Genomic DNA, 11,039 nt, shown 5'->3' with positions numbered 1-11,039 from the left:
AATGACTAGTACCAGTTTCCAAAAAAAAATAGCTTTGGAGATTGAATACAAATATTATTTTGTAGCCACAATTAAGCCACGTTGTGTAGCTACTTGTAAATCCATAAATAAAGCAAGTTGTGTAAGAACATGTCCTGTTGTTGCAGACCAAAGCTAAGTGGCCTTACACTCACTTCATTACAAACCCTTAGAAGCCCTACTCAATAGATGCACAATAATATCATCGATTTAGAAACGTGGTTTTGTTTTGAAATAGACATACATATCTGAGATGAGGACCCAAGAATGCTCTCAAGTCTCTGCATTTTCGTCTTTCCTTATAGCTTTAAGTCTTTCTTGAAGTTTCTTGCTTTGTTCGAAATTTACCTTCCGCTTCACAGCTTTCTGCACAACCCAATATTTAAAGATATATCTAAGAAGTTAGTGTAATTACTACAACCCCAAGGAATTGAAAACGTACTTCCTCTTAGACAATGTATGCAAGTACGTTTGGCTATTAGTAAGTTACCTCTTGGCGGAAACAATGAAGAAGCTTTACTTTCAGCTCTGTACAGTCTCCGAAGAACTTTCCAATGGGATGATCTAAATGACACTTTTGGAATTCCTCAATTATCTGGAAAACATGTCACATACACAAAAGACTTCAGGTCAGTCATCTTTTTGATTAAAAATGGTAAAAGATATGTTCTCTTGCCAAAAAAAAAAAAAAGCTTGACTCCACTCATGTCTAATTGCAATCAAAGATTTACAAAAAAGCTATGTAGCTTGACTCTAACTGTTACTAGAAGAGCATTGCAAGACTTACAAAAGCTAGTACATTGTCAAGTCTGTCATAGGATTGGTACACAAACCAGGATCTTATTCTCTCAAAGAAGCAGTAACACAGGGTAACAAGGAAGAGAAGAAATGAGATAAACTCACCTCCACACACATTGGATGTCTGTGTGGTGTCAGTGGTGGATGCATCTCTCTTTTTTGTTTTTTTTAAGTTCTGTAAGAACACAAAAAAAAAACACAAAACTCTTAAAGCGCTGGTAAAAATCAGATCTTTCACTTCTCTGGCGAAAACCCAGAAGGAAACAACATCAATTGATTCAACTCCCCCCTAATCTAACAAGCCAGGATAGAACCACAAGATTCCAATACCATATGTCGGTTCTGAAAATTAAAAGGCCTGACGACCTAATTGGAGACGAATGGCGAAATAATTAGATTACCTTGATTTGGTATCGATGACCTGAGACTCCTCTGCGAGAGAGAGAGAGAGAGAGAGGATTTGAGCTAATACAACTCAGAATCGCTGAAATGGGCGAAACAGAGTCGATGGAGTTACGAGAACAGAGCCGGGTCAAAGTTTTCTTCAGGTTAATGGGCCGTACTAACATCTTTTAAGCTAATGGGCCTTGTCCATTTTCTCTAAACGCAGCGTTTCGTATGTTTTTCTGGATGAGAATCAGACATTAGAGGGAGAAGCGGACAGCGAAGAAGAAGAAGAATCACCATCTTAGCTTTTTGTGCCTAACTGTGAAGAATCCACATGTAAGTTGAACACTACGTGCTTTGTTTCCCTAGAAAACGCACCCAGTATCATCTTCTTCTTGTTGATTATCATTTCTGGTGTTATCAATACAGAGTTTATGAATTGTAAGCTGAAAATGATAAAGCTTTAAACTTTACGTTTTCTTCAGTGAATTGATTCCTCAGGAGGATGCTTAGCTTGAGATACTCGCTACCTTATCTTCCTCAAACAAAGGAATCAACCAAACTCTTCTCCAAGAGGCCTAACAATGCTGTGGTTCGTACCTTTCTTCTTTCAAGAGCTCTGTTCTTGAGCTTCTATCTCAAACAATTCAATCACTTCTTCAGGTTTGTGCTGCGAGAGGTCCAAGGCCTCGACACCCTCGAGTATGGAAAACAAGGAAGAGGATCGGAACTATCTCCAAGTCTGCCAAAATGATTGCTTGGTGTAAATACTCACTCTCTTTCACCTCTCTTCTTCATGTGTTTATTTACTGAGGTGGATGAATCTTGTTATCTTTAGATTAAAGAACTCTCAAACGTTAAAGAAGAAGTCTACGGAGCGCTTGACTCCTTCATCGCTTGGGAGCTAGAGTTCCCTCTCGTCATTAACGCTTTAGCTGAAGATAACCGCCTCGATGAAGCTGAGGAGCTTTGGAGCAAACTCTTCATGGAGCATTTAGAAGGAACTCCGAGAAAGTTCTTCAACAAAATGATCTCTATTTATTACAAGAGAGATATGCACCACAAGCTCTTCGAGGTAAAGTAAAAGTTGGTTCTTAGGAGAAGGAGGCATTCTTTTCAGACTAATTTGATGTCTGTTTTTTTTTTTTATCTCAAGGTGTTTGCTGACATGGAGGAGCTTGGAGTGAAACCGAACATTTCGATTGTGAATATGGTTGGGAAAGTGTTTTTGAAACTTGGGATGGAGGATAAGTACGAGAAGCTTGTGAAGAAGTATCCTCCACCGCAGTGGGAGTTTAGGTACATCAAAGGAAGACGCGTTAAGGTCAAGGCAAAGCAGCTTAATGAGCTAAGCGAAGGTGAAGGAGGCTTTAGCAGCGATGAGGATAATAATGGTGATGAGATTGAGAGTAAATCTGAAATGTTGTTGTCAGATAAGGAACCAAACAAAGTTGATGAACCTGTAAAAGAATCATTACAACAAGACACCAAAGAGAGTTTTCAAGATTGAATTTTTCAAAATCTCTCATACAACAGGGGGATGAAAATACAATCATAATAACATTTTCTTTCTTCATATATAGTTTGTTATATTGTTTGGTCAAGACTCAAGAGACAACCACTCCACTTCTAGTTCTAATTCACCAGACTCAACATTCTGAAGCTTGATATGAACCTCTTGTTTCACTTTCCCATCTGAAATGTTGATGATGCTATCCTCTATAAGAGCATTGTCGTGCGACTTCAGCCATTTCCCAATCTGCATATCTCCAAACATCTCAGGGTCTCCAAAAGCCATGGCAGATGTAATCAGAGGTTGGATATCAATCCCAGCTTCTCCCATTATGTCATCAGCAGAAAATGTGTCATAATCAAACACTTGCTGCATAATCACCACCAAACAAGCCCTTAAGTAAAAGATTCATTGTAAGTAGAAAGTGATTTGGGATGTAAGTTTTTTTTTACCAACTTCACTGAGCCATAGTCATGAGGGACAGAGAGCATGAGTTCCTCGTTCCAGACCGGGTTTAAGTTGCTCTTCTTTACAGTTGATTGTACAGTCTGGTAAAAAAGATCAGCAATGAAATAACCATTTACCCTCCAAGAATTTGAATTAGTTTTTTTTACCTGTTGTCCTAAAGTCAACTTAACATAGGGATCACTTGTCATCATATCTCGGACAGCTAAATTGGTACCTTTCTTGAGAGTAACTTTCAACAATCCAATGAACTCAACCATGCCTTCAAGTTGCTGTCATTTTTTAAAGTTTTTTTTTATCAATACCATGAATCAAAAGAGACTGAGAGCAATGTCCAAGTTCAAAAGAGTATATACTAATATACCGGCTGCTGTGATGATGGGTTTGTACGAAAGCTGTCCATAAACTTTTTAGATAGGCTTGATGAAAGATATGATGATGAACTCTTTGTACTAGGGGCCTTCACGGATGTGATCCGCAAGCTTGGTTTCAGAAACTCTTGGTGCTCATATTTTGATCTGACAGTAAAATAGGTAATGATGTTTGGTATAAACAACACTGTTTTGTCAGGGTTTTTAGCAAAACCTACCTGATAAACCTCAGACGTTGGTCATGAGTAGCATCAGGTCCAGGCTTAGAGAAACCATGAGGTAGAAATGCCTCGTAGATTGAATTGGCAGAGCCATTGCCTCCAATTTCGATCATGGAATCGACTTCTTCATCTGACCACTCATCTAATGTCACGGATAAGACCTGGAAACACACCCAAACTATCAAGACCAAGATTCTGTCAAGAAGCAAATTTAGTAGTACAAGAGAAAACAAAATAAAACAAAACTTAGAAGGAGAAGCAAAGAGTGATCACCTTTGAGATATGAGTGCCAAGGCTTCTGTGGACACCGCAACATTTTAAGCATATGAAGACTCCGATATTTGCTGACCTGTAATAAAGTCAGTTACTGATTACACAACAAACCAAGATTTGGTATAAGGATGCGGTTGCACTGCCAACTGTTAGACAAAGGGTAAAAGATATACTAGAAACAAATGTTAAGAGTTAAGAGCGTGTGACTTACGCCCACTTAGGATCAGGGGCACCACAATCAGCGCAGAATCGGTTATCGGATTGAGTTAAGAGCTCCCTTATTCTCCTTTTACCTGTGAAGCAACAATGAAGATTCATATAAACCTAACACCACAATACCTTTTGTGAATTTTCCAGCCACAAGTACAAACATCATATGATTATAGGAACAGACACAAAAGCTAATCTGCTTTAAAGATGGTTTAAGAAAAAAAAAAAAAAAAAAAAAAAAGAATACCTGAGCCAGGCTTTCCAAATCCAGCTGCAGAATAACTCATTGCTCTTCTAAAAAAGCTAACACAGAACAAATAAAACAATCATGTTAGAAAATATCAAAAAGTACAATCATTCATCAAACTCTTCTTTGAAAATTTCAAAACCAAACATGGTTTGGGAACCACGACCACAGGATCACCAAGAACATATCGTTTTCAACTGACAGATAGACAAAGGGATAAACCCAAAGATTCAAAATAGTTGAGAGAGAACCAAAAACAAAAAAAAAAAGTTCGAATTTTTTTGTTGACATGGCCAAACAAATCCGAAAATACGGACCTTTATCCACTCCTGAAACCAGTTCAACGACGGAATCACGAACAACAAACAAGAAAAGGTCGACTTACAGAGAACCAAACTCACACAAAATCGATGGAAAAAAGATGAAAGGGAATAAGAAGAACATGTACGGAATTGGAACAAAGGAGATATAGATTAGATTTGAACGTTCTTACTTACCAACAGGAGGAGAGACAGAGAGATAGATATGTTCTTTCTTACACGAACTTTTCAGATGAGCCAAATAATTTATTATTATCTTACAACATATTGACAACTACGTGCCTGCTCTCTTTTACTTTTATCATTGAACTGTAAGGTTTGAAAGTTGTAACGTATGGCCATGTCAAGGGTCAAATACCAAAGATATTTTCCCTTTTACTTGCCGCTGACGAGTTTATTGTTTCCTTTTCTCATTAGATATCTATAAATGCTAAGGCTTCGAAAGGTGACGAACCGCCTTGCACTGCACCTCCGTAAATAGTAACAAAAATCTATATACATTTTATTTTCATCAAACTTGTGTTTTGTCAGAGTTTTGGGGTGACTTGTATCTCAAATATGGTTCAGCGGAAAAAGGTACGGAAAGCAACTCTTCTTGACTTCTTGTTGATAACTTTAAAGACTAAACTGAGAGTTGGTAAACTCTGAAATCCTTTGGAATTGTCTTATCACCTTAATCTATATAAAAGTAATGCTACAAAACTGCAAATAAAAACTGATCCATGGAACAGACTGAATCCATCATAGCGAATACATATTCTTCAAGCAGATTTCAACTTGTTCGATGCTGCTGCGAGGTTAGAGAGTGTTCTGTGTCCAACGAACAACAGAAACACTCCCAACAAAGATAGTGCCTTTAGAGTCGTGAACAGATCCAACTGCAGGATTCAAAGAGATGATCATTAGGTTTTGATGCACTGTATAATCTTTTACTAACAAGAATCGGTTTTGAGAACTTGCCTTCAACCAGAATAGCACGTATAGAAGCAGAACAGCTCCAATTCCACCGTGGAAAAGCAAAGCGGATGTTGCCGCTCCAACCGATGATGGGAAGCTCTTTATGTTCACCCCCAACCGTGTCAGCTGAACAGAAAAAAAAAAAACGTTTTGTATGAGAGTTGTGAAACAAATGTAATGATGTTTTTTAGGATTTACGTTTCTGAATCTATTTACAAGCGAAAGAAGACTGACCCCGATCAGGAAGGCGATGAATGGGAGAACTATAAGACCCAAGAAAATTAATGAAAGCTGCTTCGCGGGAAGCTTTTCAGGAACACGGAAGATGTGTGATATCTCAGATTTTGGCCCATATCTTGAGTAAGGGTCAGTAGGATGTAGAGGAGGAAGAGGCGCCTTCTCTGGACGTTCTGGTAGGTCTAGTTCGATGTGGCCAATATTACTCAATAGAGAGTTCTCCTGGAGAGATGAAGGGAAAACAAACATTGGTCAAGTTTCCGAGAACTTAAATCAACTAACTGCATTAGACCTGAAATAATAGTACTTACCATAGAAGCATCTCCAATAGTTAGCTGGATCTCATATTTACCAGAGAGGTAGTAGAGCTTCTCAACCAATCCAAGAAAATCCTGAAAGGGAGAAAATAACATTAACCATTAATATTGCGTTTAGAACGTCATTTCTTTCACCCGTAGCAAAATGAAGACAGGTCAGAGAATATATTTAACAAAAAGCCATTCAGGACGTAGTTTAAGGAACTTAACTAGAACTAATTCAGCCTTCTTTCCATAAGTTTTCACGAGAAAGATATGCTCGACCTGTGACTCATGTTTCAGTTTGAGAAATGCCTGCATGGAACAAAGCAAGTCAAGAAAGTGAACAGAGCAAAACCATTAATAAAGCAGAATCGGAAATGAACAAACCTGGTGTGGCTTAAACACAAGGCCAAGTGGAGTAGTTAACTGGAATGACAGGCGTAGCTTTTGAAGATGGTTCGCTGATAATGATACTACTCCATCTTTAGTTAAATCTAGCCTGCAAAAGTTGCAAAAAGGGAACCAAGAAACAAAATGATGACAACACAAGAGGAAAGTTGCAAAAAAAAACATATTTTGTAAGCAACAAATGGTACAACGATGCATACTTCTTCTGAGATTCAATGCTCCCAACGTCACTGTCAAGTACCGCAATTTCTGCGTTCTCAATGCCAATAGCTCCTGTGGCGGCTATAGGCACTTTTGTTTGAGCTTCGGTTATGTAACCTTTTTCATTTGCCGACTCATCGAGCAAAATCTTCAGAAAAAAGAAGCTTTTAGCATGTTCTTCACATACATTGTATGTGAAGTATGTGATGTGTGTAATATATATAACAAGAGCAATACCTCAAAGACAAAAGTATACTTTCCAACATCAAAGTTCTTGGGAAAGGAGTCCAAGAAGTACGTTGCACTGTCCGCATCAAACTTCAGCTCCTGTGTCCCAAAAATGTAATGGAAACATGTAATGTAAACCAGCTTAATGCAGAGAAAAGGGAACACTCACTAAAGCGATCTCAAATAGTCAGAGAAGCTTCATTATTTACCTGGTTGTTAATTACAGAAGAACCCTTTGAATTTAGAGCTTCTGCGAGCTTCACACTAAGAGCTGGTGCCTTAGAACCGAGTACAGTGCTAACTTTAACCTAGTTCCAGAATAAAGAGAATAAAATATTAATATAATATCCAAAACACGTAATGGATAGACCGAGTCATTATCGAATACAAGAGATGGGATATCTCAAACTATGCCAATGCCATCGTGATGAAAGTTTTGATGGGATACCTTCAGAGGCTCTTTCTTTGTCAATGAAATTACAGTTGATGGAAGAGACAAGATGAGTGGAACAGAGAACCTGAAATCACAGACAACAACCGTAGCACATATTATTGCTCCCATAAAATAACAAAGTTAGAGCGAGAGCATGACAAATGAGCATCTGCTTGAAATTTCACAAGTGTTAGATCTAACATTCTACTCTTCTCTACAGATATCATTTCTGCCGCAATCATTTTGTTCAAAATTCAAAGATGATGGACCACAAGCCGTAACAAATAAATTGCATGAAAGTAGCCTTGCCTGTTGTCTTCCAAACAAGCTAGTGCATCTATTTGGTTGAAGAAATCTTTAGCATCACCAGGAATTCCAACACCAAGAAAGAACTTGGCCAACCCAACTATCTTATCACCTGGAAGCTGCATGAGAGAAAGGGGAAGCGAAGGTGAGTAACCAACACATCTGGCAGAATACATGATACGAATAAATATGGTTACTACGTACATTCAATCCTGTGGACTCTGAAGCTGCAAATGACGTGAGCCCCCTAATTACTGATGCAGTTGTTGAGATCGGGCCTTCACTTCCATCGAAGTAAAATGTCCCATCGTCTAATAGGTCAAAAGAATTTAAAAAAATACTATGAAGTGACTGAAGAAAATCTGCTATGCGTAAACATAATATAGCGAACAGCTTACTGCATACCATATTTTTGGATACTGTCAAAAAGCTTCAGGATACCCGTCTTCACTGTCTGGATCTACAAAATGAAAAACAAGAATGATCATATGATCACATGACCAAGTAAATATCAACCAAAATACCAGATATGATGGCAGAAAGGCATTACAAGATTAAAAAAAAAAGTAAGGTAGACATACATAATCATCAAAACACAACCGTTTATTTCGTTACTAAGAGATTCCAGAATCAAAAGTAAATCAACACTAAACCCAAAATACCGCAGTGATGTTTCACTCTGACCCAAAATATATTCTCAGAAAATCATTAATCTAGCGCACCAACGATCTCACTTACCAATGACTGGTCAATCTCTGAAGGTGCTAATGAAATCACCCCAGCAAGAGTTTCGAAGGCTAAGCCTGAAGAGAAAAAAAAAACTGACGTTTAGAAGAATGATTAAAAAAGGGAATTTAAAAGGTTCAACTTTAACGTTTAGGATCGGGAAGTATGATGGGTTTATCCAATAAGAAATACTTACCAGCAGCAAAGGTGCTTGATTCCGCATTGTTGGAGCTGTAGCGCCATCTTCCATCACTCTGGCTGAGAGCCTGATACAAATTCACTAAATAAGCCAAAAAAAAACACTCGGAAAAATAACTTAAGTAGTAGGTAAAATAGTAACTGAGTATTGATAACATGTCAACTCTGTAAACACTTCTCCTCTTACGTTGATAGTTCAGGAAACAGTCTACAATGTAACATCTGACAATTCAACAACAACAAATAGAAGGTGAGCTAAACAAGTTCAAACCTTTACGGAACGGAAAATAGCTTCGGCATCTCCCAGAGTTAGATCAGTTCCAGAAAATTGCTCCTGCATATATGGAAAGGCGTGGTCAAACATGAAGCCAACAAAACGGAAAAGCAGGAAGACAAAGCTATGGAGTTGAAAAAAATAAAATGATCACGATCACAGGTGTCTTCTGCCAAGAAGATACTTTAACTAAGAAAACTCTCTTACAGTATTTTACCTTAACAAGCACCAAGCCTCTGATAGAATAGTAGAAGTCAAGCAATAACTTGGCATCTTTAGCGCCAGCTTGAAGTTTAGAGACAATATCCTTCAAAAAGACGAAAACAAAGAACAGATGAAGTCACGCTCTAGCCGCTTAAAAGGTAAAAGACAAACGTTTACCTTCGGAACATCTTCTCCAGTTTTGCATTTAAGAATCCCATTAACGCTCAAAGCATAGAACACATCCTTCAGAGCAGAAGAAGGCGACGCAAGAACTTTAACCACATTCTCACAAGTCCCCGAGCTTAGATCAGACTTCTTATCGATTCCAAGAATCTCCAAACTCTTCAATGCTTCATACGCCTCCTCCAAGCTGAACAAAACCACAGATTTACACTAGTCCGTACAAAACCCATACACTACACAACACAAAGTCGTGAGCTTTAACGAGAAAATCAGCACAAATGTGGTAAAAAACCAACCTTTTGTAGGATCCATCGAGTGGCACGAAGACATCGAGAGCAGCGGATCGGTGAGAGTCTGAAATGGGATGAGAAACCGAAGCAGCATTGCAAATTGCTAAGGCGAGTAGAGAAACTAGGAACCGTGCTAGACATCGGGCCATCATTACTGCAATCAACAACAAAAATCAGAATCCAAACAATCACGCATCTTACGACAGGAACAGATCGAAGAAACAATTGAAGAGAAGGAAGCATTTTTACAGATCGGAAGTAGATACGTACAGGGGGGGGGGATTAGAAGAAGAAGACGGGGAGAGTGTCAGTAGTCAACGGAGACTGAGGTTTGAGAGAGCGTCCTCCGTCGGATCGATCTATATTGGCTTTCAAGGAGGAGGAGATGAACCGTGAGAGGCTAACGAAAAAGTGAGTGTAGTTTGATGACAGTAGCTGGTATGACCGATCTACCCTCAGCTTTTAACTTATATTACACTTAATGAAACGACGACGTTATCAACAATCCTGCTTCTGCTTCTGCTAGTGCTTATTCATTCAAACGCATTGTTTTCAGGTATTTTGTTTCAAGAACTCCAAATTCATTTTCTGTAGTGTGCAATGGCAAAAGTATTAAAGCTACAAGACCACGATTCTCCATGTTTTTAAGTGCAGTGAATACTAGGTTTTAAAATCCGAAGAAAACAATTCCTCAAAATGTTCATGTACAGTTGTGAAGTATTACAAGAAGTAGTACAAGAAGTTCTACGGGAACCGAAGCTGTGTAGCTTACTTGAAAACTGGAATTGGACCCAACTTAGAACTGAACTAAAGGTTATTTAGAGGCTAAGCAAACTATGTTTTACTTTGGAGAATTGTAAATCATCAAGAGAAGATTTCTAAAATCCTTTGAAGAAGATTTGGAAATATTTTATAAAGAAGATATGAAAATATCTCTTCTTTACGAAGTTGGCTAAGACTAACTACGAAATTTACTAGTATAAGTAGAGAAAGACGTGTCTTGGGCTAAGCACCACCTCAAAAGAAAGACCGTAATCATAAAGATTTTGGTGTTTAATTATAGTAGACACAACACATAAGAGCTAGTAGTCATGAGGGATTTTTAGGTTAGTTTGATCCTTGAAAGTGCTATGCTAGTGTGTCTGTTTGAACGTGATATACTAGTCAACTCGGAAGTCAACTCGGAAGAGACTTAGTATGACACTTTTCTTGTTAAAGAAAAATCCCACTATCGTTTCCGATGGAGTACTTTTGGAAATAAATAAAACATGT

The 11,039-nt window shown here is 38.2% G+C and overlaps 3 protein-coding genes and 1 pseudogene across 8 annotated transcripts; 1 reads left to right on the top strand and 3 right to left on the bottom strand.

The window, feature by feature from the left end:
• Positions 1-1,320, bottom strand: LOC106304210 (COX assembly mitochondrial protein 2 homolog). The gene is made up of 4 exons (XM_013740609.1): positions 1,218-1,320; positions 922-991; positions 509-613; positions 1-384 (listed from the first exon to the last, which is right to left on the bottom strand). The coding sequence occupies exons 2-4, from the start codon at positions 964-966 to the stop codon at positions 292-294; spliced, it is 243 nt and encodes an 80-aa protein (XP_013596063.1). The 5' UTR covers positions 967-991; positions 1,218-1,320; the 3' UTR covers positions 1-291.
• On the top strand, positions 1,306-2,781 carry LOC106303339 (annotated as a pseudogene).
• LOC106301490 (ADP-ribosylation factor GTPase-activating protein AGD12-like) lies at positions 2,689-5,090 on the bottom strand. Of its 5 annotated transcripts, none has more exons than XM_013737896.1 (9): positions 5,001-5,090; positions 4,504-4,559; positions 4,258-4,339; positions 4,047-4,122; positions 3,771-3,934; positions 3,546-3,699; positions 3,331-3,453; positions 3,169-3,264; positions 2,689-3,085 (listed from the first exon to the last, which is right to left on the bottom strand). In XM_013737896.1, exons 2-9 carry the CDS (start codon positions 4,541-4,543, stop codon positions 2,804-2,806), a joined length of 1,017 nt encoding a protein of 338 aa, XP_013593350.1. In that variant the 5' UTR covers positions 4,544-4,559; positions 5,001-5,090; the 3' UTR covers positions 2,689-2,803. The 5 variants fall into 5 exon arrangements, with proteins under 5 accessions (XP_013593350.1, XP_013593351.1, XP_013593349.1 ...); XM_013737897.1 differs by lacking the exon at positions 5,001-5,090 and adding an exon at positions 4,821-4,992; XM_013737895.1 differs by lacking the exon at positions 5,001-5,090 and adding an exon at positions 4,889-4,989.
• Positions 5,091-5,396: 306 nt separating this feature from the next.
• On the bottom strand, positions 5,397-10,189 carry LOC106306940 (dolichyl-diphosphooligosaccharide--protein glycosyltransferase subunit 2-like). Of its 2 annotated transcripts, none has more exons than XM_013743744.1 (20): positions 10,017-10,189; positions 9,774-9,921; positions 9,472-9,664; positions 9,308-9,397; positions 9,088-9,150; positions 8,815-8,884; positions 8,631-8,695; positions 8,298-8,352; positions 8,097-8,203; positions 7,896-8,011; positions 7,602-7,671; positions 7,363-7,461; positions 7,163-7,252; positions 6,925-7,073; positions 6,704-6,815; positions 6,545-6,628; positions 6,329-6,409; positions 6,015-6,239; positions 5,784-5,906; positions 5,397-5,701 (listed from the first exon to the last, which is right to left on the bottom strand). In XM_013743744.1, exons 2-20 carry the CDS (start codon positions 9,917-9,919, stop codon positions 5,585-5,587), a joined length of 2,055 nt encoding a protein of 684 aa, XP_013599198.1. In that variant the 5' UTR covers positions 9,920-9,921; positions 10,017-10,189; the 3' UTR covers positions 5,397-5,584. The 2 variants fall into 2 exon arrangements, with proteins under 2 accessions (XP_013599198.1, XP_013599197.1); XM_013743743.1 differs by having other exon boundaries at positions 10,038-10,189.
• Between the last annotated feature and the right edge of the window lie 850 nt (positions 10,190-11,039).

The sequence above is a fragment of the Brassica oleracea genome, chromosome C7 (assembly GCF_000695525.1).
Source record: "Brassica oleracea var. oleracea cultivar TO1000 chromosome C7, BOL, whole genome shotgun sequence".
NCBI lineage: Eukaryota > Viridiplantae > Streptophyta > Magnoliopsida > Brassicales > Brassicaceae > Brassica > Brassica oleracea.
Note: the sequence above shows the minus strand (reverse complement) of the source record. Positions and strands in the feature narration are given on the sequence as shown.

What these genes read in the sequence shown, in the direction of transcription:
- LOC106306940 (XM_013743744.1), bottom strand. Translation starts at nt 9,919, where the DNA reads ATGATGGCCCGATGTCTAGCACGGTTCCTAGTTTCTCTACTCGCCTTA. An exon ending in GCTTGTTTGGAAGACAACAG is followed by an intron (nt 7,672 to 7,895) that starts GCAAGGCTACTT and finishes CTGTGATTTCAG; the next exon opens with GTTCTCTGTTCCACTCATCT. An exon ending in CTTCTGTAATTAACAACCAG is followed by an intron (nt 7,253 to 7,362) that starts GTAAATAATGAA and finishes TTTGGGACACAG; the next exon opens with GAGCTGAAGTTTGATGCGGA.
- LOC106301490 (XM_013737895.1), bottom strand. Translation starts at nt 4,947, where the DNA reads ATGTTCTTCTTATTCCCTTTCATCTTTTTTCCATCGATTTTGTGTGAG. An exon ending in TTGTGTGAGTTTGGTTCTCT is followed by an intron (nt 4,560 to 4,888) that starts GTAAGTCGACCT and finishes GTTCTGTGTTAG; the next exon opens with CTTTTTTAGAAGAGCAATGA. An exon ending in CAACGTCTGAGGTTTATCAG is followed by an intron (nt 3,700 to 3,770) that starts GTAGGTTTTGCT and finishes TTTTACTGTCAG; the next exon opens with ATCAAAATATGAGCACCAAG.
- LOC106304210 (XM_013740609.1), bottom strand. Translation starts at nt 966, where the DNA reads ATGCATCCACCACTGACACCACACAGACATCCAATGTGTGTGGAG. An exon ending in GACATCCAATGTGTGTGGAG is followed by an intron (nt 614 to 921) that starts GTGAGTTTATCT and finishes CATGTTTTCCAG; the next exon opens with ATAATTGAGGAATTCCAAAA. An exon ending in TTCATTGTTTCCGCCAAGAG is followed by an intron (nt 385 to 508) that starts GTAACTTACTAA and finishes TGGGTTGTGCAG; the next exon opens with AAAGCTGTGAAGCGGAAGGT.